The sequence below is a fragment of the Aethalodelphis obliquidens genome, unplaced genomic scaffold (genome assembly GCF_003676395.1).
Source record: "Aethalodelphis obliquidens isolate GAN/ISIS:26980383/991018 unplaced genomic scaffold, ASM367639v1 scaffold63, whole genome shotgun sequence".
Lineage (NCBI taxonomy): Eukaryota > Metazoa > Chordata > Mammalia > Artiodactyla > Delphinidae > Aethalodelphis > Aethalodelphis obliquidens.
In genome coordinates this window covers 8,252,011-8,278,066 of record NW_020838007.1, presented here as the reverse complement: position 1 = coordinate 8,278,066, position 26,056 = coordinate 8,252,011, and the positions used below count along the sequence as shown (strand labels likewise).

The window sequence follows — 26,056 nt, the reverse complement described above, 5'->3', positions numbered from 1 at the left end:
TGGATAATGGGAGGAGCACAGAGCATGCATTAAGAGGGAACATGCGCAGGACCAGGCAAGCGGACTCTGCTTCCTCCTTATCCTCTAACTGGCAGGGGAGGTAAAAAGTCCACAGTATGGAGCCTCCAAATATGAAAGAAAGCAGCAGCCGCAAACCAATTTTCCATCCTCTTGATACCCAGAGCCCTGCAAATGCCAGTGAGAGAAAAAGGAGAGGGAAGAGGCAGGGGGAGGGAGAGAGGGAAGCCCTGGGCCACATGCCAGCCGAGGCCAAGCCTAGAGAACCAGCGCCACCTCTTACCTGGGCTCAATCCTCTCCATCTTCAGGGGTGATCTCTGTCTCTTTATGGACCACTACTTTGGTCACTGACATGTCAGGGTGCTGCTCTTTGGCCTCTTTAATTGCCTGAGCCAGTGCCTATCCCCAGGAAATCACAGAAGGGCAAAGACAAAAAGGAGGCGGGACGTGCAAGATCAGAGCCGGGTGGAGACTCGTGAGCAAGACCTATATACACAAGTTACAAATGGGATACAATGACTGCAAAGGGGGTCATACGCTGCATACTGCAAAGTTAATTCAGAAAACTGTTTGGACTACAGGCTGGACTAGAAGGACAGCTCTGGGAAGAGTACGACCAGCTAGTGTTTCTCTGTCTCCCTGCCGGGGTATCTACCCTCTCTCACACGCTACCTGGTCATGGTCAATGTCCGCGTCTCCCGTGATGACGATTCGCTTCTCGATTCTCGTCTCTGAAATGCCTCCTTTCACAGTCTGAAAGCAACACATAAGCATTATGAATTTACCGTCACTGTTGACCGGGGGCAACGGCGGAAAATGCCGACACAGCTTTAAGCTGCATCATTCATTCTTTAAGAACTGAAACAGAATCCTATGGCAGTTATTCACAATGGTTCACTTCAGAAGTGAAGCCAGAATAGAGTCCTTCGGGTTTTGGCTGGCTGGTGTTTCCGGAACATCTACCATATGCTATGCACTGGAGTTAAGGGTTATGCAAAGGGCATCAGAATGCATATTCTTAAACGGAACCTGGCATGTGAGGACAGAGGCACCACAAATACAGCAGCCGTGAGAGCTCCAGTGCAGCTGCCTGGCATCCTGGTATTCACGTATCCGCTGGTGTGGCCCAACCCAGAAGCTCTGAACGGATACCTTCCTGTATCCGTTCCCACTCCACTTACTTTGGTGATGTGGGTGGTGGTCGTGGTGCCAGTGGTTTCAGATGTGATCGTCTGTGCGCTCATGAGCACACCTGGCTCCAAATCGGCACCAAGATCAACCTAAGCAAGCAAAGGGGAGACGCCACACTTGAATATCGATGTCACCTCTCCAGACGTCTGCTGTCCTGGGTTAGGGCATGGCGATGAGTTAATTATCTGCACAATCACTGTGCTGCTCCATCAGCATCTGGGAGCTGCCACAGACTAGGGACCGAATCAAACTTGGCCACTGTTAACCCTCATTAAAAAGCTGGGACTTCAGAAATGTGAGCAGGGGCTGGCTGAGCTAGTGTTCTTCCTTATCTATGGCTGGGGAGATAGATTTCTGAGCCTCTTTCTACACGTCAAGTTATGTGAAGACCTGCTTAAGTCACCTGCTCTTCCTTGATCGGTAATAAAATTACAATTACTGCACCGTTCTTGACAGAGACAGTTGGGTCCTCTGAGTCTCACAAATTAAATATCATGTAGTGACACTTAAATGCATGAAGCCATTCAAGGGGTAAAACAGGTGCCAGGGCTCTGGCCTTCACAGACTGTCTTACCTGTGATGATTCATATGTTATGGTTTTTGTTTCTGTGTGAACTACAGGCACTTCCTTGGTGGAAATTTCTAGCTTTACTTCTCCTGGTGAAACACTGCCAAAGCTGACGGTTTCTGTCTTCACAGTAGATGACTATAACAATGGGAAGCAGGCAGAGTGGCTATTAAATTTTGCAAACACATACCTTTGTTTTTTTCCCTCCCCTCTTGGTGGATATATATAAGCACAGGTTGGTATGAAATAAATGTTTACATTTTACGTGGAGGGCAGTTGGGGAATGAGGCACACAACAGATACATGTCAGTCTCCCAGAATGCATATGGAATGTTTCAGGTACAAGAAAATATTTCGAAGGAAATGGAAAAAACCCACTTTTTTACATTCCCTCTCCTCTATCTCATAAACTAATTTTAATAGATTAAAAAATCATAAATTAGCCTTTTATTGAAAAACTTCTTAGACAGAAGGAACAAGTAATAAGACATTGAACCACCACCCCTCACCCTGCCCCCATGTACTTCAGGAATTTCAATAAAAGAGAATAAAGAATAAATTCTAGCACTTGGTGCCTGGGCAAGCCTGGTTTTGGTCCTTCTGGATAAGTACACTGATCAGAAATAAATTTATCAAGTTTTCTAATATCTTGGCAGGCTATGCATCTCCCAGATTTATTGCCAGTTACGGTAATTGCAAAGAGAGTGGAAACCATTTCCTGGAACTTTAGATTGTGAATAATCATTATATATGTTTGCATGGGACCCCAGACCAGCATGGAGACCCCATAATTGCCATGCAAGAAGGCAACCAGAGGAGAAACAAACTGCTCTTGGAAAAGGAAGAAAATTAAACCTACCCCTGCCTTTATGCTTAACTAAATTTCAGGGACTTACTTCAGCACTAAAAGTAACATTAACCGCTAGTTACCTCAAAATGAGGTTTTTCTTCCGAAGCTTCAGAAACGTGGATGGCTGCACTCTGCTCCTCTGGCTCTTGGGAAGCAGCTGCCATCTCTCCCTGCTCGAGGACAGCTTTGTCGGCCACCTCCCCTTTTTCCTCCTTCGCTCCCTCAGTCAGAGCAGAGACCTCCTTCCCTTTCACATCAGATACATCAGCAGATGCTGCCTGGGTCACAGCATCCATGTCATCTCCAGCTGCGTAAGAAGCATCCCCACTTGCATGTGCATTCATCACCTGTCTTTCCTCCACCAATGCCGTTTCCTGCACAACCTTCTGGGTGCTAAGTGGCTGGGGGTGCTGGGTTGTTTCCGTCTCTATTTTGCCAGACTCCATCTTGGTTTCCATTTTCTGCATGGAAAAAAAGTTGTGGTGTCAGTGTGACTTTCCACAAAGCAAAGGTCAGAAAGCAAAAGAAAAAAAAAAAACAACAAAAGCAGCCACTCACCAGGGTACCTAAAGCCAGTACCAGTGCTTATAACCAGCAACGCTTAGAGAAAATATAAATTAGCTTTCATTCCCCCCACCAGAGTCTTTGATGCCTGCCCTCTGCCTGACACATAGCCTCAAACCTGTGCTGCTTCTTCGGATGTTGCAAAAGAAACGAGAGTGCAGTATAAAACGCAATTACAAAACCAAAACAAAATGAAAGCATTGGAGCACATGCATATTGGTTTTGGCTGCTTCCTTAGACCTAAGAGGTGACATAAAATGCTTTAAGAAATTAAATGCTGTTAAAACGTCTCAGCACGATTGCTTTCTGAACATCTGAAGTATGTTCTTGTAATGGAACTAAAGACATGTGATGCAAACGTGGGACAGGCGCAGAGGGGTGTGAGTGGAGACCCCTCTCAGGTGATTAAAGCAAAGCCACTTGGATGCAACACACCCCCCCCCAAAAAGGCACAAAGAAAAGGCAAAGAGGCAGAGACAGAGACACCGAGGATGGAAACAGATGGCCACCTGCACCCAGCTTTGAGAAGTGGAAGTAACCCCTCCTATGAATTCTGTCGGTTTTCTCGCAGACTCTAATAAGCTGAAGATTTCAGAGCCATCCATGAGCTTTTCTCCAGAAGACTGTTTAGTCTGAGTGAACAGAGAAATGGAGAGTCAAGCACAGAGGTCGGGACACAGGAGGGCATGTACTCATTCACAGCTGGTTAGACAGAACTGTAGGCGCGGGACCCAGGGCGAGGGATGGAGGGATCTACAGACAGATTTGGAAACACACAGGGATGGGAAATCAACAGCAAATCGGGGTGAGCAGGGGCTCTGGTTTGGTAAAGCGGAGAGAGTTCCTGGGGTTAGGGCGGTGCTGGGTGAAGCGGATCCTTTCACCCGGCACCGGCACCTCAAGCCCCGGCAGCACCACCCCACCTCGGGGACAAGAGCTGGAAATAAAACGGCAGGTATCTCAATGCTCATGTCAGACCGCGGTAGTGACTTAACCATGAAAACAACAAAAAAGCTTGGGTTGGCGGCTCTCAACATAAGCCAAACAGCAAGAGAAATGGAAAGGCTCGGGGTGGAAGGGCTGCCTTGGCAAACGTCATGCTGGAATCGGAAACGGCGGCCCAAAGGCAGCACCGGTTACCACGACTTGGGACGTGGCCGACTCTGTGACAACGTATTGGGTGGTGGCGACGGTGATGGCCGGTTCCTGGGAGTATCTCCACTGGGACAGGCTCTTCCTGCGGGGACTGAAGGGCCCCACCTTCCAGGTCTCGGCCTCGGCCTCGGCCTCGGGCTCCGCTCTGCCCAGCCGCTCGCCCTCCAGACTGGCATCCCTCCCGGGCACGTGGCTTTTCTCAAGAGCATCATCCTCGGGGCTCTGCAGCCGGGACTCGGCTTCCCTGATGGGGGCCAGCGACTCCGACAGCCTCCGCTTTGGAGTGTGGACCTCAGGCCCCCTCCTGGTCCTGTCCTCGGTGAGGACTCCCAGGACCTCGAACTCTGCCAGGACACGGGGGGTCTTCGTGAGCTCGGCTAGCCCTGGCTCAAGAGGGGAGGGGGACACCACCTTCTCCCCTTCTTTGACTTTTCCTGTCATAGTGACAATTTTTCCAGACACGGTATCGTAGGACTTTCCTAGTGTGTATATTTTCTGTTTGTTCTCTTCCTTCAAGTGCATTTCTCGGGCCAAGTCTTCAAAGCTCTGCACTTCAGTGGCGCTAGATCCTGACGAGTCGGCGGGGATGTCATCGGTTCTAGCGCTCACGGTCACCACCTTGTACGTCACAATCTTTTTCGAATCACCATCAACTACCTCAGTGGGTATTCTGTCTACAATAACCCAGTCCTCTGTGCCCTATATTTGGAATATAAAAGCTAAATTAGAAGTTCTGATGGCATCTCATTTCTAAAATAAGAATCCTTTAAGGCAATCAGGGTGAGAGCTACACTCAGGCCTGGGAGGTGACTGCACAGGGCTGGGGTTATTTTTATTAATTATGGCTACAATCTCTTCCCATCTGAAATTTATTAACTCTAACCTGCAACTTGGAATACGGTCTGCGTGTACACTCGCAATTTCAGATTTCTTGAAATACTTTGGTGGTAAATTTTGCAAAGACTATATCTGATCTTATGCTAAATGTCTGATCATTTTGTATGTCAAGATTAAACAACATTTTTGAAGCTGTTGTACAAGTTATTTAGCTTTACCTGTGTGGACATAGAAAAGACAGTTTTCCATGTGAAATAGAACACTGTGCTTCATATCTGTTGTTCTCACAAAGAACGTGCCAGCATTTCCACAAATTTCTGTGAAAACCATTTTCCATGTTTGTGAATTATACTTCCTTATATGGGAGACGGAATCCACTCTAGCACTTATTATCCAATAAGTATTCAGTGCACCTGTGTTCCAGGCATTGTAATGAACTATTTCCCACTGTTAGGACACTGTCAGAGCCTCTTAGAAACAGGTCACAGTGGTCTGTACATTGTTCCGATTTTATTTACAACCGAAGTTCATCGTCTCAGGAGTTTCTTTGCCAGTTTCCTTAGTGTTAGTTCCAATAAGGCAGAAGAAATGCAAGTTATGAAACTTCTGTATTTGGGGAGCCTACCAGGACGTTAGGAGGTAACTAGTCTAACAGGTTACAGAGGGAAGAGAAACCAAGCCAGGAGCAAGGGAGCACCTTGGTTTACATTTTAAACTTGGACGTTTGCTACTTTCGTATTTATCCTAGCCTGAATCTAGAAACAGGTGGGCTTTTAGAAAAAGGATTACAGATCCATCTATAGGCTGGTGCCGGATTAAACAAAATGAAGTGAAAAATAACCTCTAGGGTAGATGGGACAGTTTTCTGGAAAATGATTTGACGAGAGGTAACCACAGAGCCTCCTTCCTGAATTCTCTTTATCACACTCGGCTAGTGGGAAAACCAATAAAAGTTCAGAACTTTCAAAATCAGTCAAGGTCATCTAAATTAGCATCACTCTATGGGTGAAAGAGGTACTAAAAGGTCCAGTAATATCATTACAAAGTATAATCATAATGCTTCAATGACCACACACAGATACAATCACCTAGGAGCAAAAGCCACAAAGAAATGATAGCTAACGGATAACTAAATTAGTAACAAAATTCCCTACTTCCCTCCCCAGAATCTAAGCAAAAATGATATACCTACCTTAGTGGCAAACAAGGTAAATTTTAAAAAGAAAGGAAAAACTACAGACATTTTAATGACACTGAAATCTGAAGAGCAATTTCCTTCTGGAAAATTCCTTAATGTTTGTTTTTTACCTGAGACTCAAAGAATGGAGAGCTTCCTTGCTGCAAAAATAGAACCTTTTCAGAAATCTCTCTTTCTTCTTTGGTCTGTTTGAATAAAGGGGGTTGGGTTGGAGAAGAGGAAGCAGACAGTTTCCAAAAAGGCAAGTTAGGAAGAGAGTTCTTTTCTTGTGCTACACATATAATACTCATTCATTTTTTTTTTCTGAAGAAGTAAATTAGTGCCTATTAATTTGGAAAATGGTCGGAAGCCATCTCAACATTTAACAATTATTTCCAAAGAGTAACAGATTATGTTTTGAATCTCCGGTGTTTTTAGGATTCAAACATTTCTCATTTCTACAAACACAGAATATGCAAGAGTGGCATAAAGAGCTTTCTGGCATTTCAGTAGTGTTCATATGTCAGTGATCTGCAATACTGTAAAAGTGAGTATTAAAATGAAAATGTTAAGATTTAAAAAAAATTAAGTGAGGAATAAATTCTCACTTCCATGTCTGACAAATTCTTGATCATATTCCCTACTGAAGTGCCGCCTGATACGGAGAAAGGAAACACACGTGGGTCACTGCATTAGCTACTAATCTCAACCACCCAGTTATGCCCAGATTGATGTCTTTATTCCACAAATAAGCATAAGGTTATAGCTTTATTTGAACTTTTATAACATGGCAAATAATCCTGAAAAGTCAACTTCAGAATATCTTGGTGAAGAATTAAGTATTTGAAGTCATGCTTGTCTTTAACATATAAAATTTAAAAGGACATTACGTATGTTATGTTAGAACAGTTTTTTTCATCTTTTTATTGCTTCCTTTAGTATTAAACAGGCATAATTCAAGGGGCAATACGTTAGCTACCGAGCCTGTCTCTGTGTACAGCACACGACTGCATAGAATAGTGAACAAAAGGATATTTTGGTAAAGTCATCTAAAAATAATAATAGAAAAGTTCAAAGTTTCTAGACGAATGGAACTTTGAAAATAAACCCTCTTGCTGATGATAAGCAATATAATTTTATGAGAGGTATTTAAAATTCCTAGGTATGTATCTACAAAGCTATCAGTACTATATTTAATCGTTTGCCTGCAAGAGGTTATAGAGGAGCATCTGGAATGTTATCTGGAATGACCTGCTGACAGATTTTGATAGCATCGTCCTCATATGCTCCTTTTAAATGAGCAACAAATAAGACATTTCAAAGGGGGAAAAAAAATCCCTGTCCTGTCCCATTCTGGAGAAAGATATTGTAAGAGACAAAATGTACCATGTGGAATCATTCAATGTGGATTTATTTTTTAAACTTTCAATCATAGCCTCTTTTATAAACAGAAATAAGAAACAGGAAGTCAAAATTATAGACACTTTTCAGAATGCCACGGCTAGGCCTCTAATTATAATCACTGAACTAAATATTTTCCTACAATGAGAGCTTAAAAAAACAACAGCAGTAGTTTTCAGCATATCCTGTTATCTGACATCAACTAATTTTAAAAACGTCTGTGTCTGTAAGTAAAAATGTCCACACTGTCTGCATCCAGAACTGTGCATGTCCCATAATAACGGAAAAGGGTAACATAAGGGGATAGATGTTATCATTAAATCCTGTATACTGTCAACCCCAATCCAGTGAGTTCTGCTAAAGTTAAGAGGTACTGATAAAGAAAAGCTGATAATCGAAACATTTACTAGGGGTTAAGACAGAGTCAGATGCACACCCTGACTATTTCATTTAGTTCCTTAAACGTTCATGCCTGTGTCATAATTGGGACACAAGGCCCTACAGTGGCATGCAAAATTCACAGAGGTGTTACTTGCTCAGATGATTAAGGGTCTCTATGGAGCTGGGACTTTCATTTCTGCTCGGGCCAGGGGTTCTCAAATTGGGCTGTGAATTAGAATTATGTGGAGAGCTTTTAAAAAGAGTAATGTGTGGGGTGCACCTCTGACTAATTAAATCAGATTCTGAGGTAGAACCCAGGCATCGGTATTTTAAAAATCTTGTAGGTGACTGTAATACGCGTCTACAGTCGCACCCCAGGGTCTGAATGGAAAGTCACAGAAGTCAGATTCACAGAATGGAGATAATTCTCTCTATCCATGAATAGATGATCCACAGTGAATGTGTATTTTGCCCAATTTAAGGCCCATCCAAGACCTGAATAGCAAAAGTAAAGCTGGACAAGAAAGCAGAAAAATGCATAAAGAGAGTGGATTCTAGTTACTTATGGCAGTTGTGTTCTATAAAGTTGCTGTGAACACTGAATTACTGAGTACTGAACCACAGCTCCTAGGGGAAAGACAGGGTCAGGTTCCTGGGAGCTTCTGGTCATGAAATTTTTGTCAACTGATCAATGCATAACCTTGTTTTATGTGTGTTTCTGTTTAAAGACCCCTTATTTAATATCTATTATTGATCCATTAACATCAAACTCACAGCCAGCAGCACTATAACTTATCCTGAACAAAGCGTATCTGACACACATATTTTCCTATAAGGCACATCTCAGCCTTCTTGTACTTGGGAACACTAGACAGCACTTCAGCACTATGCCTGGAGATCGTTTTAAATAGCAAAATCACCAACAAAAAACACAAAAAAGCAAAAATGTGGCACTAAACAGGCTGTTGCCTGTTCACCTTACCTGGGAAGGTGTGCCTTGAGCAATTTTTTTTTTTTAGGCCGTGACAGTGAGAGTCCCGCGCACCACGATTTAGAGTGGCCCCCGCTTGCCACAATTAGAGAAAGCCCTCGCACAGAAATGAAGACGCAACACAGCAAAAATAAATAAATTAATTAATAAACTCCTACCCCCAACATCTTCTTTAAAAAAAAAAAAAAATCAGGAGTCATCACATTTTTTTCAAAACAACATTGTATCACTGAGATTCCCCAAAAAATCCAACTAAGTGTGGCGTCACTGCATCAGTTTCTTTACCCTTCTGACACAAGCAATATTACTTTGAGAAGTCACTTTAAAAAATTAAGTTACATATTTTCTTTTAGAAATAATTGGACCTCTTTCTAAACTGGCCAATTACTGTTTAATTAATTTAAAGTGGGTCATATTAAATAAAAGGATAACATCAAATGAGTAATTTACTTAGAAAAACACCTCCCCTCTAAAATGAAAATCTTTTGTTTAGGTGTTTTTAAACAAACATGCTTTGTGTATGCCTAGCTGGCTGGGAGGATAAAATTATCTTTTGTGCTTTTCACAAAACCAATAACAAAAGCCAATATTAAGTTTTAATATAGAAATGAACAAGAATTTGGAGCATAAGAACTTGCCGGGCTGTCTCCAGGGCCCTCAAATGGAGGATAAACTGGGTGTCACCAAGGGCTCCGGGAGAAGGGTCAGATGGGAGCCCCAAGGCGAGGGAAGCGCGCATAGCCCTGACCTCCCAGAAGGGACCTCTCTTTCTCTGGGACTTGAAGCTCCTTGGAGCTGCTTTTTCAGAGCCCCTCTGATAACCAGGGTTATTAGCCAGCCTTGTTTTTAAGAAGCTCTTCTTTACATCTAGCAAGTCTCCCAATAATTTCCTCCCTTGCCGGTGGCAGTGGAGTCCTAAGGTACAGCTTCTGCTCACCACTCAGCAGACACTTGAAAGCAGTTACTAAGCCAGCTGCTGGTCTCCAGTCTACGTAACCAAACCACTTTGTGCTTCTGCAGAGGACATCTTTCCTCCATCCTTTAATCCTTTTAAAACAATCCTTTCTTAGGTCTACTGCAGTCTCTCTGCACCAACAGGGATAAGGCATCCACATCGAGGGTAAGTTCAGCGTATTCAAAGCATCACCTCTTAAGTTATTAACATTCTTTGGGGTCATCACCGTTATTCTCTAAGGATCAGAGGATTTAATAAGTGAAAACAATTTCTTTTACTAGTCTAATGACCTAGACTTCGACAGTCCCTTGTTTATTATCACCACCTTTAACTTCTCCAAGCAACTACCCGAACTTCCATTCAAAGGGCTGCTACCTCGCGTGTCCCTGAGTGACAGCAGGGGAGGAGAGGCCTGACTTTTTCAGTGGCTATTTATTTTGTGTTTTTGTAACGTAATCCAGTATCTGCCATCTTCAGAGCCAGCACGTCCTTCCTTATTTCCAGCCCTCGTAGAAATAGGGTAAACCAAACTTGACCAGTTACAATAAAACTTATCTGACCATAACTCATAAGTGGCAGTCTTACTAATGCAGGAACTACAATATTTAAATCAATCAGGAAAACCTGAAATTTTTGTGTTGAAACTCAAACAATCTGAATGAAACCGATGTTTAATGGTACAGGAATACTTTGGTCACAGGACTTTTCATTTATTCTGCATAAAAAGGCCCTTTACAAAGTAATTCAAATGGTGATATACCTTGTCATTTTTTTTTAAGTGGGATTGGAACTGTCATGAACATCATGATTGTGGTCACTTTAGATAAACATCTTTCAAGGGAAGAAAGAAGTTAATATTATACTAGAAAGATGCCGTTTTAAAAAACGACTTCTTTTGAAAGACAGATAAAGTAAGATGATGTGTAACAGTTGACAGTAAGATTAGTACCACTGCCACTGTGGGTCCCACACGATGGGAGCCTTGAAGTAACACCAGCTGAATCCACTATCTTGCTGTACATTTAAAGAGTGATTTCCTACATGGAAGACTTACTCAAAAAGACATTCTGGCCTTTACTTTCCCTATTAAAAACCAAATAAAAACTGATTATAAGTCATAATATAATATATATGTTTATATATATAAATCAGTTAAAATAAACAATTTTTAAAAAAATATATATATGCTATAAGTAAAAATGAAATAAAAAATTGAGTATACCCGTAAAAACCTGGTGTAGTAGTCCCAGAGTAAAGTATGCCCTGAAATGTTGTCAACTTCAGAACACTGTTTAGTCAAACATTAGACAATCTCAATAGGCATGCTCATCTTGCAACTGATGAGAAACAGTCATGAATTTTCAAGGCATTTCTTAAAGTAGCGGAAGTACATTCAGAAAAACTGTTGGTTCATTAATACAGTAGGTCAATGTCTCCCAGCTGTGAATCTAGAATAAGCAGATCTGAACCAGAGTTTCCTTGTTCGTTCCAAAGCACCACGGGATGCGATTACTCACTCCTTGGCCACCTAACATTGTACTGGTTATACACAGACAAGGGGTGAGATTCTCTACTGAGAAGCCTGCCACATCCTTTCCCTGCAGACCCTGCAGAGGAGCGAGGCTAGTGGACAGAAGACAAGTGCAACCCAAAGCCTGAATACCAACCTCTTCAGGTACCAGCGGCTCGATCATGGGTGCCTCCTCCTGCCGGGCGGCTAGTCGCACGGGGGAGGTGGAAAGCCTCTTTTCCCATTCGTTCGTGATGGCAGTGTCTGTGGAGGTTTCTAAAAAGGTTCTTTTCAGCTCACTAATATTGGTCTGATGTTTCATCAGGTCATCTTGGGTTTTATCTAGCTCCTATGTTCAGAACATAAAGAATCCAACAGTCAACACTTTACGTTTGTTTTCCTTTCTGCGTGCTCTCTCTCGTTTTAAAAGTTAGGTCATTATCTCATTAGTAGTCAAAATAAAAGAATTCTGATCAGGGCTCATGACACTACCACAAACACTCTGGTGAAAATGTGATATTTCCGAGGGAAAACAAAATCTAGTTCACGCAAGCATAAAAATCAAAAGTTTCAAAGGTCAACTGTTAAGAGTGTAATTCACATGTAACCAGAGAATTAAAATAAATACGCACGGAGGAAAGGGGATCTACGTCTAGGAGAGAGGAAGGAATCAGAGGAAGCTGAGAAGTCAACCGCACGTATTCACAGGTGAGAACACACCCTTCATGCATCATGGTACGAGCCCACAGGTTAAGCCACTAAAGGAAAACCAACACACACAAGCATGCACTGGTATATACCAATACCAACCTCTAACATAAGATTACTATGTTTGACATACACATTTTCACCCTTTATTCGCTTAATCAGACTATTCTGAAAAAAGTGGAGAAGAAAGGAAGGTAAGGGACATGATCGTCACATGAACAAGTGTCATCCTCCACACTGCACCAGCACACAGTCACCACCACGGAGCATGCTGCAAGATCTGAACACCACAGACAATGACTTATCACACGCTGGTTTCTGCTTTTGTGTTTGGTTTTGAATTTTCTACCTGTGCCTTGAGCTCTGCATCTTCCTCCTGGTCCGACTGCCAGCATCAAGAGAGAGTGGGAAATAAAGTCTTACCATGCCATCGACTCTAAGATGGAAGGATGGGTCTACATAAGCCAGCTACATGGGGGCGCTAGTTTGCTCTTATGGGAGAAGACATTTCTTTCTTATACATAAACCACAACGTTCTCACACACAAATTGTGAAGCTTAATAAGAAGACAGGAGCAAAAGATTCCTTGCCCCTTGGGTGTTTGACATTTTAACCTGGACACTTCCAAGCACGATGAGCCCACACGTGTGCTTGGGAGGACAGCTAGGACTTGGCGGTCTGTCCTTAAAAGACGTTAGCAACAGTTCAGGAAGTGGGGGAAGCCAACATCGAAATTAAAATTCACAAAAACGGCTATGAATATCCAATGATGAGAGCTCCCTTGGAGTGTAGGAGTCCTCACAATAATCCTATGAGGTTAGCTATTATGATCCCCAGTTTGTAGACCAGAGAACTGAGGCACAAAGAACTTAACGCAGAGGCCAGAGAACCGAGGCACAAAGAACTTAACACAGAGGTTCCCACATTAAAAAATTTCTTGGATCTTTGAATTTCTTGAACCCACCTACTTAAAAACAAATTTGGGAGAGGAGAGGGCTGATACGGATGGGGTAAGTGAGGAAATTAAATAGACTACCATCAACTACAAAAATCAACTATAAGACGTGGTCCAGAGTGAAATTATGGGTGACAAGTGGGTGATGCCAGAGCACATGGCCTTCAGCAAATGGATCACTTTGTCTGGGTCTCAATGGGGACCAGACTCTCTAACCTACACACCCCACCCTGCACTGCTGTTACACTGGCTCTGGAAAAAAGAGAAGGGGGAGCGTTTATAAGAAGCGTTAGAGGGCTGGAGGCATGCTGATTCTACAGAGGTGGTGGGTTCATAGCTCTTCATTTTATTTTTAAGTTTCATAACCTACCTATGTTATACGTCTTCGTTTGCATGCTTAAAATGTTGTATAACAAAGTTTAAAACTGCTAGAGAAATTTATAGTATTTTATTTTCTCATAGCTGAGTCATTTGTTTTTAACATCTTTATTGGAGTATAACTGCTTTACAATGCTGTGTTAGCTTCTGCTGTACAACAAAGTGAATCAGCTATATGTATACATATATACTCTCCCTCTTGAGCCTCCCTCTCCCCCCCCCCCCCCCCATCCCATCCCTCTAGGTCGTCACAGAGCACAAAGCACAAAGCTGACCTCCCTGTGCTATGCAGCAGCTTCCCATTAGCTACCTATTTTACACATGGTAGTGTATATATGTTAATGCTACTCCCTCCAATACCATATATTAACGCACACAGATGGAATCTAGAAAAATGGTACTGATGAACCTAGTGGCAGGGCAGGAATAGAGACGTAGAGAATGGACTTGTGGACACAGGGAGGGGGAGGGGAGGAGAGGCTGGGACGAATTAAGAGAAATTTAAAGTAGTAGTATTAAAATATTTTTCATTTACAGCATACCTTAGGATTACAATGAAATTTACTGAAAGTATCAGTGGTTACATATAACTAATTCTTAGAAAATTAAGATGCAATTGTTATATTTGGTATAGAAAATGATTACCCTGTAATCAGTTTACATGTGACTGCTTAAAAGAACCAGTATGATAGTTTTACAGTATTATCTCTAAATTAAAAAATGATGACTTCCAAACTTTGAACTGAACTCTGGCATTTCCAAAGGACGAAACAATTAAACTCCATTTTGAAATGTTTTTCTGAACATAGTTTCAATGAAGTGTTGTGTAGATACTACCTATAACATTTTTAGTTCTTCTTAAATACCCAACTAGAAAATATTGTTATGACTGGATAATGGAAAAAACAACCTAATGTTAAACACTATCACAAAGTAAAAAAAAAAATTCTGTTATTAGCACTTTAGGAAATGAACATCTTGACTTCCATTGCTATACATAAATATTGTTTTTACAGAAATTTTAATTAGTTACTGGTAGAGCAGATTTAGAAAACGTAAGCCATACACATATTTAATGAACCCTAAAGAATTAACAAAGGATAAATAAGAGCATGGTATCACTGGTCAATGTGATAATTTTTTTTCCAATAAAGTACTGACAGTAATTTGTTCATTTTCTTTTCCTTGGAAAATTCATTTCTTTTGAGTGACCCAGACTACATCCAGGCTATGAAAAATGAGTTAAGAGAAGTAGTATAATTTTAACAAGCATTTTGACCATTTGGGATTTTAAAGTATATCTGTATCTAGTCAATAAGCTAATTACATAAATTGTACCACCCACCCCCAATTATGGCTATCATGTGTAAACATTTGGGATAAGGGAATACATTTAAAAAAATATACACACTACTGCATATAAAATAGATAACTAATAAGGACCTACTGTATAGCACAGGGAACTCTACTCAATACTCTGTAATGACCTATATGGGAAAAGAATCTAAAAAAGAGTGGATATATGTGTATGTATAACTGGTTCACTTTGCTGTACACCTGAAACTAACACAACATTGTAAATCAACTCTACTCCAATAAAAATTTTTTAAAAAGTATTACCAATTTAGCCAAGGGTTCTCAAAAAGTGACCCTGAAATGGATAGAGTCACCTGGGAACTTGTTAGAAATGCAAATTCTCCAGTCCTACCCCAGACCTTCTTCTGAACGTGAAACAGGAGGATGGGAACCTCCAGATGACTCTGATGCAGGCCAGAGTTTGAGAACCACTGGTCTAGGCAGCAGAATATATTTAACTCCTACTGTTAAAAGCAGAATTTCTCTCCACCCTAAAAGGCAACATGCAAAGTTCCTAAAGGCAGAACCAGCATTTTTGTTAGGCAACGGGCGGCACCCACAGCGACTGTACCAACCTCAGTGGCGGTGGTTTCCCCATCAGCCGCGGTGTCCGTGCGCTCACTGTCGGTCTGTGGATCACAGAGGTGATCAGGTTCCAGGAGGAAGGCAGGAAGGGAAAACAAACCATCTCGTCAAGCGGGCAAGCCTGGGGCCTACAGTTCAGTCCCTTTTTCTGTGATCTGTATCGCACTACCTTCCCAACAAGAATGCAGGTTCTAACAAAAGCCAAAGAAAGGCCAGAGCTAGGTTCCATCAGCAGAGACACTCAGAGGAAGACCAGAGGCACACGGCCTGCGTAACCACAGGACGTGTATTAGCCAAGCTGACATGTCTGCTGCCATGTCATTCTTTCCCCCATTTTTAACTGAAACCCCTAGAAAGAGCTCCTAGAAATGTTTAATGCAAATAAAATTGCTGTTCATATATTTTTAAAAAAATTCTAGGAATAGGTCACATTTGAAAAGTAACTTAACATGTCAATTTAAATAAAAAACTACTATTAACAGTCACTGGACTTTCAGCCCCTCATTTACACCATTTTGGTAATTTACATCCATCTGAGACCATCAGGCTGTCTGCATTACCTTTTAATTATAAAAAGCACATGCCAGTGACTCACAGGCATATGTTTTATGTATGAAAAATGTAACTCAATTCTCAAGTAGGATTGCTAACTAGATATTTTTTAAGACTATATGTTGTTTATTTCGTCCCACCCTCCAATAGAAAGAGGTATAGAGAAGTATGTAATTAAATATCTCGTTCCAAAATAAACATTCAAATGAAGCAAATAATAGTAATGAAAAATAAGGAGAGAAGGAGGGAGAGAGACATCTACTTGGACACAAATAAAACAAAGCACAGCATTTGACAGAGCCTAGGTTTTCAAGGGAGAATTACAATAGTAATTTCAAGACTGATTTTTAATCTGTTTTTATAGCGGTTTATGATTTACAACAAAAACTCTTTTTTTTTCTGGAGGAGAGATGAGCCACAGCCATTGAAATTGGGACATCTCAACGTCCTATATAATATTACCTGACTTTCCCTTCTCAACTCTCAAACTAGTCATTATTCAAAGTCCTTTGAGCAAAGTTGTGGATTAGTAATTTGTCAACAAAAATCCATACTGGGGGCTCTAAGGTTGTCAATCTGTCTCTTAAAATAATCTCTCATTGCAAAGACCATGGATTACCAGCGGGAGGGCTGAGACAGTGCTCTTTATGTCTACATGACTCTGGCTGGGTTGAATTCTTGATCCTCTCCCAAACTTTCCTTTTCTATATTCCTAAAAGAAAAGGAGTTGGAACTCATGCTTGGCCTGTGCCCCTGAGGTCTCCATCCTGGCAGACCTGTGCCTAAGAGGGAAATCCTTTTCAGCAGGTTGGTAAAGAAAGCATGCTGAGAGCTTTCATGACCCGACCACCTTGGCAACACCTGGAAGGGGGTGGCTATTAATTTTCTTATCAGGGTGATCACTGCTAGGGCATTAGCATGGCTTCACCAACTGACAGTCTAGGGCAAGGCCAGTTTGATTTAGGAAGAGAAGCAGGTCACTGTTCAAGGGTATGGGATAACCCGAGGAAACCTCAGGCTTTCAAGAACCAATAAGAACGACTTGGGCTCAGTGCGCTGACTAGTTGTGTCAAAGGCCTCGAAAGTTCTTGAAAGTTTTTCTCCTCCTACTTTGATTATTTCCCTTATGGCTTTAGAATTCACTTCAGCAGCTTTCCAGGCATCTTGGCACTGGAATTACCGCCATGGTCAAGAGTGAGGGGGTCTCGGGACAGACTGACATCAGCTCAAATCCTTGCTATTTATTTAACTCTGTGGCACAGGGGGCAGGTTTCATATTTTAATCCCAATTTCCTTCTTGGAAAATGGGGAAAACCATAGCCCTAACTGTATCAGGTAACAGATACTAAGTCTTTATGCGATGCCTGACACATACACACAGCTAAAAATGCCTATAAAAATCATAAATATTGATAGCAAAACAGTATTTCCTAAGTATTGCTATGATTTTTCCTAGCTATACACAAATAAATCGCAGCTTAGGCCATATCTAAACCCCCTCAATCCCCTACTCAGCACCTAGTCAGTCAGTCATTCAACAAACATAGCGCCTGATCAATATACAGTTAATGACTGAAGTCTTAAAGGCTGAATAAAGCAGCTTTTATAGCAACTTTTATTTATATAATATCCTATGTCTAAGAAAAACTGCAAAATGTATGGCATGCCATGGACTATCATATAATGTGTTTACGCCCTCTAAAATGTTGAATCAAGTGATCAATCTCTTCCTCTAGACTTCATCCACCTCGTTTCTTGGTATTATCAAAAAATTCTTCACAAGTTGACACATAATTACGGTGAGCTAAATTCATCTTACGTCTCTGGACAGATGTAGATGATTTAGCATTCGGCCTCTCCTTATCTGACCAAAATTCTAGAAGGACAAATGAAAAAAAAAAAAAAGCTAACAGCTCTGTAGTTTGAAATGATTACAGCTCTCTGCACTGGGTTTCATTCTTGAGAAGGGCTGGGACTAATTAAGCCACTACCACACGTGACAGATGTAAGCAGTGATGATAAAATATTTCAAAAGAATTAGAGTCATTAGTGATTTTGCAAAACCAGAGTGACGGAGCTGAACCGTATATTACAGAGTCACCCGGTTTAGCTGCCAAAGCGCTTGAGGCCCAGGGACTAAAACAGGCCGTGTCAACAAATGGCGCGTGTTTTTTTTTTTTTTTACCTGAATGACCTACATCTGAGTTCTCTAGCTCAGCTTGAACCAGAGCTCACAGCTCTTAACACTTGGGGTTGAGACGACATTGAACAGATGGCCAAATACAAAGTCATGTGGCAGGAGAGCCGTCATGGGTGACCGAGGCTGGAGCGGAGGACAAGAAAGGCCGCTTCGGCCAGAGCTGGTTCACGGTCTCAGAGGAGGGTTTACGTGTGGGGAACACCAGCCACGCGGCCTCCAGCTTGCGAGGAGTAACTGCTGTGATTTGTTTTGCTGATGTAATGCAGACATGCCCAAGTTGAACATTAATTTTCATGCACTGATTACAACAAGATGTACACCCTGGATTAGGCACAAGATCTGTGTGGTTTGCTACATAAAAGTTCAGTTATTTAAAATGCAGAAAAACATAAAATGGCGATCTTTTCGCCTTCTGTTAGCTTGATGCCTAGCTCCACTGCTAAAGGAACAAAGATGAGCAGGTTGGAAACCAGCTAATATTATAAACAGTTTTTGTAGATAATACTGCGTTCGTCAGAACTGTAGGTTTGGACCTACGTTATTTGATTATGTTGCTACTATGAGAAACGGTGGTATTCAAACCTAGGATTTAGAGTGGTTTTTCTCTTAAAATATTTTCCATGTACGAAAATAGTTACACATAGATAGATTTGGAGCCAAGTCACAGAGGATCCAAGAACCTTGCAAAGGGCTCTTAGGCAACATCAAATTGAAAAGCCTAAACTTTTCTTGGGAACGTCTTGGAGACCATTCCCACTTTTTTCCTGCTGCTGCAAAGAAACAGTCATAATACCACTAAATATAGATACGTACCTCACAATGCTATCTACTCACAGGTGCAGCTCGGATTACCATTTCTAGCTGAGCATAGAACTGAATAGACTTTCCTTTTTTAGTGTTGCTTTGACTTTGCGATTTTCTTTTTGAATGCTAGGTGTATTATTGGGTTTGGCTCCTGACACAAAACCCTCCAGAACTGCTGGAGGAGCGGGGGGCAGGCGTAGGCAGGAGGGTGGGTCTCAGCCAGGGGCCTGTTGGCACTTCTGTTCTTTTTCCCTGCGTTCTATTTAAAGGCTGCACAGAGGGAAACCGCTGGGCTCTTCACAGGGCAATGGAGTGGAGGGAAAGGGGAGCAATTAAGAGGAAACACTACCTGCTAGGATGTCACCTCCCCCAATGGCTCGGATGAGGGACGGGGGACTGACAGGCAGCCTGCTTTCACGGATGGAGGCTGAAGGCTCAAGTCCTTTCCTGGTCGCTAGCCGCAGAGGCCCATCCAACTTCCCCAGCCTCACGCCGGAACTGAGAGAATGGGTGCCGCCCAACACATGCCTTGGCATTGCTCGTGTTCATGAAATCTCAGCCGATTTTTACAGCGTGTGGAAACCTAACAGGAGTCTTTCCTGATTGTGTTTGGAAACTGCTGTTTTCAACTGCCGCTCTTTCTGGTCCTGTTTCTGGCCCTGCCAATGACCAATGTCACGGAGCGTTTTAAACTGCTCAAGCCCCTCTTTCTGACCCAACACACCCACGGGATTGGGCTCCCCTCGTGGAGTAACAATGACGGTCTGGCAATGACAATCAAAGAGCAGCGGGGGCATTTCAGAATCTCCAGGGAGGAGAGGGAGGCATTTACAGTCTTGGAGAGCTGCCCCGAGGGTGGTGGTGCACCTCGACGGCGGTGCTGTCTCCCGCCGCGCCCTGAGCATCTTTACCTGGTGCGTATCACCACTGTGCATCATTACAGCAGGGTACATTTTGGTAACTTGCCGCCAATCTAGTTGAAAGTTACTCATCCGTCTTCTGTGTCATTCCCTTTATTGAATGAGAACTGAACAGAGCCTTTAAGTCGACCCTGAGTTCTTACGTAGCTAACGGGTTATTTATTTACAATTGGCTCACGGCTGAGTCCTTCCCCACCCGCTGGAGTCGGTGGGTTGGCAGTGCGGTTCCGGGCCGGGCTCAGCCTGCTGCATCCACATGGTGTTGTGCCTAACCCCGGGGCCGGGTCGCACCCCCTGCACACAAAACCTCTGCACAGATTGGCACAGACGATAAATGAGGCTCTGAAAGTAGGACCACTATCGCAGCAGCCGTCTGAGACTGTTTCGGACCGCGGCCCCGAGCACGACAGGGACGTGTGTTCTATGCCGCGGTACACACCTCTTCCTCTGAACTGTCACTCGGGTCATTGTCTAGTGAGGCACTCAAGGAGGCCGCCTTGGGCTCCAGGCAGCAGAGGCACAGAGCCAGAGGGAAGGAGAGAGTGAGGGCGTATGGCACTGAGAAGGAGGCGGAGAGCAGGAAGAAGAAGATGAAGAGCACGCAGGGCACCAGAGAGGGCGAGCGGATGGGGAGGTAATGCCGCAAGCTCTGGGGCAGGAGGTGGCTCTCGGAAAGGTTGGGGAAGGACAGGTAGCCATCGTCATCCAGGAGAGAGGGGAAAGACTCGGGGAGTTGCAAGGAGAAGGAAAACAGCGTGGCCCCTCTGCCCGGCCGCTGTTTGCAGCTAAAAGCCACATCGTGGTCCCCCAGGCACGGCTTCCCTCGGCCATCAGAGTCCGAGGCGGGCTCCCCGTGCAGGTGCCCGGGGTCTCTGGCCGGCTCGACCCCCGGCGGGGGGTGCCCGTTCTCCTTACACCTCCTGCGGAGCCCTGTGGGAGATGCAGGGGGAGAGCGGGCTGATGGGGGGGAGGGGGGACATGAGTCAGTGCCAAGCCCGGGTGACTGATGTGAGAGAGACAGCGAGAGAGACAGAAAGCAGCGAACAGAGGTGCAAAAGGACAAAAAGAAAACTGCAATTAGTTAATTTTCTTATGGGTACCGAGAAAAAAATCGTCAAACAAGAATTTCAGCACTAGGGTTGTTGGTGAATTTTAAAGTATTCAAGCGGCATGCCAACGCTGCCATGAATGGCCATCGTCTTCCCATTAGACCTTCAAGTCAAACACAGGGTGGGCTTGAAAAAAAAAATCAGAACTAAAGAGATCTGTGGGTAATCTCATGACTACGTTTCATATGATCCAAAACTTCTGTTTAGACCAACAACTCTAGAAATTTTTAGGATGCTGAGAGCAAATGTAACTCTCTGATAACTTAAAACCAAGACTTTCAATAACTTCTCCTAATCTCCAGCGACCAGATCTGTTACTAGGGTTCAGTTAGATTAAAATGACAATGAATCCAATTTTTGATGATTAAAAACAAAATCTCTAGCATTACTTTTCCTTGGTTAGTCAGTCATAGCCAAAGCAGGTGGGTTTCCAAATCACCAAGTTTCTGACCCCACTCCTACCCATAAGCAGCTCCAATTAGGGAATTCCACAGTGAATGCCGCAGGAACCTTACCTCTCCATAAAGCACCGAGGCTCTTCTGAAAACGACGATTTTGGCCCCTTACCCATCATGTACACGGGGGAGCTTGAAGAAGTGGTTTCGAACAAGCTAACTAGCGAAAAAGGACGTGTTTTCTTGTGATGTGGTTTATCTGCACTTACTTTGTATTACTTGTGGTCCGTAAATAATAGAAAGATACAATTTCCCCACCTTCCGGTTTTTCTTAGAGGAGCCGTAGGCTTAAGCCGCCTGGTTTGAGTCCTTAAGGGGAAGATCAAGGCAGGCAACCCCACGATAGTGCTCCTGGGGAGGGGCATGCAGGCTTGTGCAGGGCAAGTAAGGTTCTTTACACCCTTCCTGGTCCCCGCAGTCTCCGTGACCACAGCCAGCTTTCTCTGCAGGTGGTGGAGGGATGCTGAGCGAGAGGGGTGGGAGAGACAAGCAAATGCCAAACAGGACCCAGGGCCAGCGTGGAAGCTGCTATAGCCGAGTTCAAGACAAGGTCACCTGGAGCCTGAAGATGACTGAACTTCTGCTCGTGTGTGTGTGTGTGTGTGTGTACTCACATGCGTGTTTCTGCCTAGTGTCCTGAGAGCATGGACATTATCTGGTCTGCTTTGTGACGGTAATCCAACCCTGACTTGGTAAATATAGAGACAGAGGGTAAGAAAATGCACAAATAAAATTATATCATGGATCTAGTAGAATGTAGAAGTGTCTCTTTTTCGGTATCAGACAAGTATGTCTTTTCCTAATACTCACATCTGACATTAAACACTGTGTCTTAAACAAGACGCTGCACAAATCTCACTGAGCTGAGAATAATGTACAAGTTACAAGCCGCCTTCTGCCCGTGGAGGCTGCCCCGTCACCTGGGGTGATCGTTAGTGGGGAAACACACCTCCTCTCAAAGGAATCTAGGGACCAGTCACTTAAGAGCTATTTTCAGTAATACATTTTCATCTTGGTTAAAAAATAAGCGCCCTCTACGCTACTTTTTGAAGACAGAGAAGAATGAAATGACGGCTTAATCTTCCATGTTGCTGATCAGAGTGGTTTTTAGAGCGGCTTTTTTAAAAGTAATTAATTTTATTTATTTACTTTTTGGCTGTGTTGGGTCTTCGTTGTTACGCCAGGCTTTCTCTAGTAGTGGTGCGCGGGCTTCTCATCGCGGTGGCTTCCCTTGTTGCACAGCATGGGCTCTAGGCACGCGGGCTCCAGCAGTTGTGGCACGCGGGCTCAGTAGTTGTGGCTCATGGGCTCTAGAGCGCAGGCTCAGTAGTTGTAGCTCACGGGCTTAGCTGCTCCGCGGCATGTGGGATCTTCCCGGACCAGGGCTTGAACCTGCGTCCCCTGCATTGGCAGGCAGATTCTTAACCACTGTGCCACCAGGGAAGCCCTAGAGTGGTTTTTAAAGACAGCTTTGCAGCAGGGGAGATGTAGACAGCCCTTCAGCTCCTTCAGCACAAGGCCTCAGCCACGACCTCTCAGAAGGCATCAGGGTCACAGTGCTGGCTTCTCAGAGGCTCCGACTCTAAGAGAACAGTCTTCTTGGTCTTTCTAATCTCCCATGGCATAAAAGGCACCCAGTGATGCTGGCTTAGGGCTCCATCTCATGTAAACAAATCGCTGATCTTTTAAAATCAAACAAAGTGGGAGTGGAGCGTTTATGGAGCAAACGACAAGTCATTTACTTTTATGGGGCACTTAATCATATTTACACAGCCCTCAGAATGGAGTGTTGGCCTGGGCGACTTTCAGAAATCATGGGACACATTGGCTTTTCAAGTATATCATCTTCTGATCGTGACCTAGTTAGAACCCGCCTTAAACGAAACGAGTGTAAAAACAAAATTCAGAACAAAGCGCATTTTAACAGCAAAAGTGATCCAACTATCCTTCCATTATGTCCTATCCTGTTTTTATGTTTGTGTTTGGCAAATAAATAATCTTACCCTAAAAAAGGATGATGGATTGGGTCATTGGGATAGTCTAACATAAACAGAATGATGATACGTTTGCCAATCTGCCCATTTAGAGGTCACTGTTAAATTCTTATCCAAAGGAGCATTTTTCTACAGAGCCCCAGCTGATTCTCTGCCCCGTACTCTGCATTTGAAGAGCCCACGTGCAAAAGAGCACTTCTGAATCAAATTTACCTAAGTTTTAGCATAACCTCTAAGTTATACGGCATTTTTATTCTGCTGTTTCCTTTCACTCTGTACTCTGTACGTTCCAAGGCCCACTCTTGTTTTTCCATTATTATTATGTATAAACCTCCCGGCATGTTCTTTGACTTTTAGGGAGCTGCTCTGCGACATACAAAATCCCGAACCAGAAGCAGGTTGTCTACATGTTTTTTGACTTTCATTTTCCTGGAAAGTTGCTTTATAGTGATGGACCTCCAGAAATAAACACAGTATTTAAAAATAAATTGACTTTTGGATGAAATGAAGTGACCAAGTTCAATGAATAAAACACCCTGGAAAAATTACTGCCAAGTTCGCCCTCCGTCTTCCCTTGCAAACTTCGGCCTTAATATCCCTTCTCCAAAACACATCCACTGGCTACTCTGATGGTTAGGTTAAGATGATAAGACTGAGAGAGAGAAACAGTGGAAACAGTGTGTAAGTATGCAGGCTGTGGTCACTCAGCTACCGGCGGTCAGAAGGAGGGCAAAGCAATTACTGTGCATCTCGACAAATACACAGCCCTGGGTAGGAGGATGGGGCCAGAAACAAAGAGAACAGCTTTAGTGACAGTCCTGAATTGTGAGCCCAAACAGAAAAGGGTAATTCACCACCAAATGTATTTCTAAGATCTACAGACAGGACAGCTGTCCTGAAAGTCTCACGTAGCACCTCAGTTGTTCAATAAGAACTTCCCGAAAGTTAGAAAGGGCTTTTGTAGAGGAAAAGTGTTGACAGAGGACATGCTAATTTAAAAGTTGACAACATGAAGGTGACTAATGCTGAGATACGAATTAGCCTAAGTCTTATTCACATTCCTGGCTTATGTCCTCAGTCTTATTCAGGAGTTCTTTAGAGAGTGCACAGGTCGGGGAGACAGCGGGGAGATGTACCTTTCCCTCGGGCCGTACGGCAGCGACGGGTGTGGCTTCCTCGGCCTTTTGCCGTCTGTCGTCTTCCTCGCCCCGCTCCTCCTCTGCCTTTTTCTCCGGAGTCACAGTGGTGATCAAGTTGGTCTGAGAGATGCCCTTTGTTGTCATGTACTGGCCAGTACCAACCTCTGCAGCAGACACAGAATCCTTCATGTATATTTCATGGTTTTCATTCACTGATGCTAAAAGCAAATACAATTGGAGAAATAAAGACCAAAACAGTTAAGTCAGAAGACAGACGGACACCACCGATTGCTCCCGTTACAGCAAAAATCCCCCCATAAAATACCAGGTTTCTCTTCAAAAGACAGGTCAGCCCTGTAGGTACTCTCATCTAAGCAACGCCACAGATTCATCCTTCTGTTGTCACCCATAACTGCGTTTAAGTGTGATTTCAATGCTCGTCTCTCAAAGCCACCAGAATAATTTCCATCCACTTCTCAGGCTCTCTGGTGAGGATGTGTGTGAGGGTGGAGGTGAGAGGAAGGATGGGGGGCTGAGTGCCACCGAGGCTGTTACCCACAGAGTAACTGGCGGGGCACCAGCACCAGACACTTGGGGCAAGTTCCACAACTAACAGTAGACAGACAACTGCCCTAGTGCACTTGACTTTAAACAGAGCTTTGCAAGTGCCACTCATTAAGGAGCACTGAAATGTTTTTTTTAATTATTATTACTATTACTACCACTATTAGTGCTTGGAAAGTCTATCACTTCTACAATATAAAAGCTACATAAGTAATAATGAAAAGTAACCAGTTACTGGGCAGAGATTATAGAATTCAGATGGTAACTCTGTTCAACTGAAGTGCAGAAATGTTTTAATTTCTACTGTGCTTTAAAAAGACTACCACGATATGCATACATTCATTCATCTCTAGTATTTTGGGAAAACAAGACAAACGCTGCTAATGAAATTCATGCAAGTGCAAAGCACGCAAACGTAAGAGAGAACACCCAGCCTTTCGTCCCAGCTAAAATGTCTCAGTGAAAGAGATGCTTAATTTAGTTAGACTTTTGAAATTTGGTACTCATTCTTTTAGGTTTTAGGTGCCATAAAATTTACTGAAATTTAGAAAGGCTGCTTTTCAAATCGTAGGCAAAATTTAATCTGCTTTCATATTTTAGGAAGTTTAAAACATAAATGTAAGAAAAAGCTCTGAAATCCTTTGAATAGTGAACCGTTTTACTAAAATACCTTCACTAAGATATTTTACATCTCTTACTGATGATGAAAAAGCTCATATGAGACACAGTTTCCTAAAA

General features: G+C 43.2%; 1 protein-coding gene across 1 annotated transcript in view; it reads right to left on the bottom strand.

Moving 5' to 3' along the window:
* Positions 1-222: 222 nt before the first annotated feature.
* The window catches only part of EPB41L3 (erythrocyte membrane protein band 4.1 like 3), a 162,936-nt gene continuing 137,102 nt past the window's right edge, over positions 223-26,056 (bottom strand). Inside the window, exons 12-19 of the mRNA XM_027088658.1 lie at positions 24,752-24,972; positions 15,572-15,625; positions 11,757-11,948; positions 2,709-3,089; positions 1,785-1,916; positions 1,201-1,299; positions 692-772; positions 223-418 (exon numbers count right to left, since the gene is read on the bottom strand). Coding sequence (XP_026944459.1) covers positions 308-418; positions 692-772; positions 1,201-1,299; positions 1,785-1,916; positions 2,709-3,089; positions 11,757-11,948; positions 15,572-15,625; positions 24,752-24,972 — 1,271 coding nt within the window. The 3' untranslated portion in view covers positions 223-307. The remainder of the gene's footprint in view (positions 419-691; positions 773-1,200; positions 1,300-1,784; positions 1,917-2,708; positions 3,090-11,756; positions 11,949-15,571; positions 15,626-24,751; positions 24,973-26,056) is intronic.